Below are 7,922 nucleotides of genomic sequence, written 5' to 3'. Positions count from 1 at the left end.
TTTTAAAAAAAAAAAAAAAAAAAAAAGGAAAAAGAACGACAAAGATCAAAGGAGCAAAGGTAAAAAAGTCTAAAGAAAAGATGTTGGTACTTGAGACATATCGACAAGTTAACCCGTGGCCCAGATTTTAACGTATACGTGCGCGCTCATGCCTAGTTTACCACTAGTAGTACGGAATGGAAGCTTCTCGAACACTGAAACTCTACGGTACTATACGAATCGATCGTATGGTATGACGTAACGGTCTCAACCAATGAACTCGGTCAATGGTTTTTAAGAAAGGAAATTATATCTCTCCGATATGCATTTTTTTCGATATTTTTATTAACGCGCTGGTTTAAAGAGGTACTCTGGTGTACAGTCGTTCATTTTTCCAAATTTAAGATTGAGAGACTGTTGCCTAGCGCATCTTTTATTTAAACTATGTATATCATCGAGACAAACGGAGGAAGAAGGGAAAATTAACGAGTGATTACGTCGTACTATGACATTCGTGACGCAAAGTATGCACGAACGAGTACAAAAGTGGTCGGCCATTGCACCGGTAAGAAAATTTTAGCTTGCATGTACGATCGATCATACCCCTTTCACGTGAGTTTCTCGAACATTCTGAACTTATACAAGGTCAAATACCTAACTGAAATGCAAGTCACTGGAATAGGGGTGTGACAGAGATACCTAACTGAATTGCGTGTCCACGAAAACGAGCTAAACGATTCGTATGATTTGTTATCAACGAGTTTTATTATCTCGTAAACAAATTCACCGCTACCTTGTATTTCTTTTCGTCCACGTTTCTCCTACCTACCCAACGTTATGCACATTTCGTACCGACCGACCGGTGTAATTAAACTAACGATCCGTACACGCTTGATTTTCAATATATTACAATGCTTAATAAAAATCGTTTAACTTTTATACGAATTCTCGTTAAAATTCACCACGATACGCACGAAGAACGCTGTTATATCGAGCTAACTCGTTAACAGTATCCGTTCCGATTAATCATACGAGAGTAAACACCAGATATTTATCGTGCCGCATGAGCATAGGAATTCTTTTTACTTCACGCAACATGTCAGAAATCTTTTCATGGATCAAATTTTACCTTGAAAACAAGAGGACATCAAGGACGAGCCAGATCGTTTCTTCTTACGTCTTTTGCGTCTAGCTTCTTCTTGTCGAGCTTGCACCGCGCTGATAGATTCACCGGTAGTATTCACAGTCTCTCTGCAATTTGCATCTTCTAAAACAAAAACGTTACACACGTATATTCTAATTTCGCACGATAGTCTAGGATAAAACGCGTACAAACAGAGTAGATGGTTCTATTCGAAGATAAAATGTAATAAATAAGAATGGAAATTTTTTTTTTTTCTTCTGTCGCTGTTACTTTTGTCGCGCGTGAAAAAAGAACTGCATCTAATGTCGATCGAAAATAACAGGAAAATTAGAGAAAAATGATCAGAACAAAAAAAAAGAAGAAAAAAATGTACAAAGTCTCTGGATTAAGCGCTAACACGACGCGGTTATGCAACGGTTGTTTATTTGCGGGAAGAATTTCACGAGAATCAAGCAACCACCAACAAGCACACACACGTGTTAGCCCCCCTCCATTTTTGTTAACTTGGTATCAGGCACAATACACGTTTACGTATTTATTCTTACACAGATTCATTTACACGTTGCTCGACCGCAAATATTACGGTATTAGTCATCGTTCGTTTTATGCGTACTTATTAACGATATTTACCGTATCAGCCGGGGCTGATGACACGTTTGATTCGTTTCTATAACTCAATGGTTGCATTGGGCAGTTGATAACGATTTCTATCAACCGATATATACCTTATCGAAGGAAATTATAAATTCATAGATATCATCGGTTTCGACATAAATAAAAGGCACGAAAACTCTTACGAACAACTGATGCACTGGAACGGAATACTGGATTGTCAACGGGATAACCAATTCCGCGATACGATTTACACGCACGAGATTAAGATAAATTGCAACATTCTGTTCGCTGTCTGCCGATATTGGATTTAAAAACTAACCAATTTGAAATGCAAGCGAAATCGCTCGATAAAAAATGAGGAATCACGCGCGACCGGCATATTTCTTCGAGTCGAAAGTGCAGAGACTCGTCGCATGGGTAGGAAAATATATCGCGTGTACAAACATACACACAGTCGATGAAACAACAAAGAGTAATAGAATAACGGATCGACTCGTCGATGTAACCGTTCGTTCAGCGAACGGAAGCAGCCAATTTCCATGGCTTCCAAATATACCATAGAAACGAATATTTCCAGCGACTTTCTCCTTCGTAAATAGGGAGGAGGGTGGTGGTTGATCTTAGTTTTCGCAAAAAACTTTTCGCGTTATACAATTGTACGTTGCCCGTGGATAGTGCGATAGTGCGTGCATCGTTGTACGATCGCCGCTTCTCCATTGTTTCCATAAACGTTGCATACAACGGATGAACTTGGTTCGTTAATAAATGAATAGAAAATATATCTTAAAATTCCTACCATTGGGTGGCAAAGGGACCAACTACTAAATATGATATACAAAGTATACTCGGAGAAAAGTCCGGTTTGAATCGATGAGAAGTACCCTTTTGAAGAGTACACCCGTTGTGTACACAATTTATAGAAATAGTAGAAAAGCGGCGATCGTATGTTGACACGACACACGCTGCCACGGGTGTTCACACGTACGTATGTACGAGCAAAGTACGATTGTATAACGCGAAAAGTTTTTTGCGAATATCTCAAAAACTAATACCGACCACTTCTTATGTACAGGGGAAAAGGTTGTGTACGTGTTTAAAGGTCATCGAAATTGGAAGATAAAGAGTACACATTCATAAATTTACCGAATAACGAAAATATCACGATTAGATAATTGGACCTACATTTAAATTGCGATATACAATCCGATCAAGTCAGATCATGTCGGATTGCGTTGCATCGAGTCAGCGGTCCTTGCGAATCGAAGCTCGCAATTAGAATTTCAAAGATCTTGCGTTTTTATAATGCGATGGAGTTGTTTTCGCCGAGAGTAAATGTATTTTTTCGTTAGTTACAGCGACGATAAAACGCAGCGCAATGCAACGCAAGAAGCAAGACAACCGAGGCACTGAGAGCTCGGAGTTCAATGACTGGCACAGAAAAGGAACGCCGCCATCTTACACGAGATATGCACATACGATAATGGTTGCTGTTGCATCCGCTAAACCCGCGACAATAGTGGACTCAAAATGAAAAAGGAAAAGAAACTAACTTCGTTTTTCACGTGTAAATTTCTTTGGAGAAAAAAAAAAAAAAAATGTAAAGAAGGAAAAAGAAGAAAGAAAAAGTATCTACTGTGCTGAATTTCTTATGAAACCAGTTCGATCTATCCTTGAATGTTTCGTTAAAACTCGATGTAACGGATATAAACCCGATATATTCCAAATTCGATGCATTTTTAAGCGAAAAACTTTACGACCTCGGTTTTCTATCATATCGTAAAACAACTATGTTCGTTTGAAAAGTTTGTTCCATTTTTCTTCGTCGAAACGAACAATTACAACGTATGAAATTTCAATTGAAAGTTTTACTATCCGAAAGTTAGCTTCGCGCGGCTCCCTTTCGAAGTAAAGTACACGCAAATTCTTTTATTCCTCGGAACAAACCGTTCCCTTTAAAACGAAGGGTAGCAACGAATCTGACATGCGCATGAAGGTTCCCTCCCTTTCGCCGTTGCGCCCCTTCCATTTTCTTTGTTTGGGTTACCCTTACCGACACCCTTTGCAATTTGCATCCAACTCGAACGCGAACCGACTAACCCACTTCGACCCTAAAAAATAATTCAACCATGCATGCTGTATCCTTATAACATCGTACCATGCTTTACCGCGAGTATACTTATTTCTCTTAACAACTTTCTTAATCCTTTCTCGGAACGTTGCAAAACAACGTAATTTCAGCTCCGAAATATCCAACTAAGATATCAAGGATATGTACTAAGTTAAAACGGAGAAAGTAAAAATAATTAGGTCTACGATGGACATTGAAATAATGGAATAAAATACGATATAGCGATGCTATATTTTTCAACTGGCGTACGAGTACTATGTTGACATACGAAACAGAGGAAAGAACGAAGGTGTAACAGGACAGAAGCGGATCGTTTAAACGTAAAAATATTTTCGGCACAACAACATAATCGCTATAGAATATTTGTACAGCGCGGAATAATATTTATATAGAATCAAGTGGAACAACGAAAACTTTAGTTTGATAACTCTCAACCGAATATTTAAATATCCATTTCGAGGGTATTTAGTGACCGTTGAAATTACATGACCTTAATTATAAGAAAGTGTATTATGTCGTAACTAGCGAGATATTACAACGATACAAGCTAAAGATGTTATTTTACGATCATGATTATTCACAGTCGAGCTAATTTGAATTTTTACTAACACGGAAAACCCGAAGCCGAGAGAACGCTAGCGAGCAACGCGCGCACCGGCTTCGAGAAAGTTCTTCCCGTCAACCGAGACTCGATTGTCACGTCCCGTGCTGCTCCCCAGTGATTGATCTTGAAAATTTCTATTTATCGCATCGTGTAGTTATTTTATATGCTTTCTTTCTTTTTATACGAAGAAAAATCGGATTCTCGATCGAAACGATATATTTATGTTGCTTTTTCTCGGTTAATTGGCGACAAAATTCGCATAGAAACGATATGGAAACGATATACGCGTGATTGTTTGGGAAGAAACGCACTGTCGAGGAACACGAACGAAGAAAACGAAGAAATTAGAGGAATAAACGAGTCAACCGCGGTTGTACCGGCATAAGAATAAAATGGTCGCGGGTGATATCAGGGCGTCGTAATGATTGTTTGATTCGATGCGAATTAGTATTCGTTTAAGAGAAAATATTCTTACCTCTCGCTACCTCTTGGCACCCATCTTCTCGTTCTTCCAAGATTTTCTCCACCATTTTTGCACGCGACAATGCCACTTAACTTCGATTCTTTAATGTCCAGGAAAAAGCCAAGAAAAGGAAGTGTTTTCTCCTTTAAAACAAAACTCTTTTTGCTCGTGTCTTTTCTCCTATGAGTCTCCTTTCTTTCTTGTTTAAAGAACGATAATGAAACTTTCTCACTTTTTCGCTCTTCTCTCGATATCAATAATTGTAAAAAAGAGTCAGTCGTATATACAAAAACATCTATATCCACTAAGATACTGATATAATCTTTTTCCCCGATATTTCGATTTTCCAAACTGCTATGTCGCTTCCCTCGATCTTTTCTGCTCCCTTTACCGACGTACTCACTCTCACTCTCTCTCTTTCTCTCTCGCTCGCTCGCTCGCTCGCTCGTTCTCTCTGTCACACTATCCCACTCTCTTTCTCTCTGTCTCTATTTCACATACACGCTCTCGATGTTTCTACCTCGGGATAATTCGATGTATATCAGTGTCGGTATCACAGATATAAATAAATATATAAAGACTATCTATCGCTCTGTCCCTCTTCCAACTTATACGAGCGATAAATGAAGCTACTGTGGTAGATGATACCGCCCCGTAGCTGAATCGGTTGAATAAATACTATCACAGGCTTTGACACTGCGCTTTATCTTTCTTTTCTCTTGGTTATATCTCCCTCCTTTAATCTTCTACCCTTCTCCTAGTTTCTTCTCTTTTATTCCTCCTTTCCACGCTATCTTCGAGGATTCGAATAGGCAAAATGCTTTCGTTTCGTCCAGTGCCTTCGATCCGATGAGATGTTATTAACGTATAAGTTCTCTCTGCGCGAATCGAGATCTTAATACGATTCCGCGATTCCGTTTTGACTTCTCCCACAGCGTCAAAATTTCGCCTACCTCAGCTCCCTCGACTCGCCTGCTACTACGCTGAGAGACTTGTCGCCGAATAAACCGGAGTTTCTCCGTATGCGAAAATCTCTGGATGGTCGCTGTTCCGTTGACGGTATCGCACAGCCTTTCGCACGTAGCGGTAACCGGGCTCGGAAGCGCATTAAAAAAATCCTTCAGCTAACACATCGAGTCTTTTCGTTCACCTTCCCTCACTGCTCGGCAGTTGGTTTCCGACTGAACCTCACAAGATGGCCGCTTCGCTTACTAACAGCCCCACCACTCTCCTTCATCGTTGATCACGTCCCGACATCGACGAGTCCTCTGTCCCCACCACACTTTCGTTGCCGCCGCTACCCTCCTGCCACGCCGTTGCTTCTACGTAGAATCGGACGACTTCGTCGACGCCCTCTGAAACGGCGCCGCGTCACGTAGCTTCTAGGCAGGGGTTCTCTTGTTTATCGAAGAATCACAACTGCTTCATTCTTGTGTCACGTAATTGCCGAATCGTATGATGCAAGTTTTCTCTCATTTACAATTCTATTTTTATTGGATTTACCACCGATAATTTTTAATCGAACTCAATCCCGAATTTCGTGTCATCGAATAAAGTTTATTCGAAAGCATATCGCGTACGAATAACGTTTCAATTAACATATTCGATACTAGAATCGACAACTCGAGAATTAAACTTAATTCCTTTCTTTCCTCCTCTCTTTCTGGCTATGTTCTTTCGTGTACATACATATGTATGTTTCCAATGGTAAACGATTAGAATGCACATGAGAATCATTGATCGTTCTTGGATGCTTGCAATCAACTCGCTGGTAATAACAGCATTCGTATCGAAGATTCATTATAAACATTTTTATGAAAAGTTTGAGCAAAATGCGTTTAACGATTTCACGTATATAGATCGTGTATTCAAAATATTTACGATCTAGCAGCAATTATATCTAGCATATTTATTAACGGGAAGAGAAAATATCGCCGGAGCAGTTGCGGCGTGCGTTGTTTTAGGAAGAGATGCGCGCGCACAATGGCCACGTATAACATCACGCGACATAGAAAAAGGAACCAAGAGAGGTGACGGAGACGGAGATGGAGACAGAGTATGAGCTCGACTGCTTCTATATGTTAAGTGTGCACGTTGAAATGAAATACGGGAAGAGAGGACAAAGAATGGAGTACAGCAAAGAGAAACTAAAGAAGATAGACGAAACATTGCTCGGATTCTGTAATCGTTCAAATATACGCAACACACGCATGTATATGAACGTATATAATCCTTACGCTTATGCGCAGACTCGTGTCGGCCATCGAGGTTTGTTTTCAATCGGCCGACATCGCGTGAACTTGTTGCCCGTATAATCGGTGCGGTATTGCGTTGTAAGTTTATTAGCCGTATTATTATTACGTAACCTATACAGTCGATTGTTTACCTATTCGACTTACGGTTTTATGTACATATTTGACTTTAAGGTTAAAATTCATTTTCAGGAACTTTCGCAAATTGAAAGTCAAAAATGTCCAGCTAATTAGACAAAACAATATTATGTGCCCTCATTTTTCTCTTGTTACCGTGATTTCATATTTTGATCATACTGCATATGTATGTATGTAGTACATATGTATATTGCTGCAGAAGTGGCTTTGCCGTTGTACGTATTACGATCATTGTTGCATCATCCATGTCACGGATGTGATAATCACGCATCCGTGTGTCGATAATAATGCATTAAATTAATAATATGGGATCAATGTTCGATTGCAAAATAAACATTCTTGTTACCGTTGCTCGATAGGTTCAATGGATTCGTCGCTAGATAGAAATTAGCGATTTTAAAACATTGTAAAATGTTGCTGGAGATGACGTTACTATTATGCAAAAACTGAACACATCGATTAAGATATATTAAGAATTTATATTCTTTTTGTGAGACGTCGATAGATTTTTCGTCTAAACAGAAAATTTAAAGGACAACATTCAGTCGCACAAAATAACAGCATAAACCGGTTTCTGCACGTGGCAAGAGTGGTTCGAT

General features: G+C 39.4%; 1 protein-coding gene across 1 annotated transcript in view; it reads right to left on the bottom strand.

The window, feature by feature from the left end:
* LOC108553892 (MAP kinase-interacting serine/threonine-protein kinase 1) overlaps nucleotides 1-6,170 on the bottom strand; it is a 14,196-nt gene extending 8,026 nt beyond the window's left edge. Inside the window, exons 1-2 of the mRNA XM_017908958.1 lie at nucleotides 4,946-6,170; nucleotides 1,109-1,246 (exon numbers count right to left, since the gene is read on the bottom strand). Of these exons, the coding sequence (XP_017764447.1) occupies nucleotides 1,109-1,246; nucleotides 4,946-5,000 (193 nt within the window). The 5' untranslated portion in view covers nucleotides 5,001-6,170. The remainder of the gene's footprint in view (nucleotides 1-1,108; nucleotides 1,247-4,945) is intronic.
* Between the last annotated feature and the right edge of the window lie 1,752 nt (nucleotides 6,171-7,922).

Source organism: Eufriesea mexicana, unplaced genomic scaffold, assembly GCF_001483705.2.
Source record: "Eufriesea mexicana isolate 0111107269 unplaced genomic scaffold, ASM148370v2 scaffold13881, whole genome shotgun sequence".
NCBI classification, from domain to species: domain Eukaryota; kingdom Metazoa; phylum Arthropoda; class Insecta; order Hymenoptera; family Apidae; genus Eufriesea; species Eufriesea mexicana.
The sequence above is the reverse complement of the archived record's forward strand: the minus strand, read 5'-3'. Positions and strand labels throughout refer to the sequence as shown.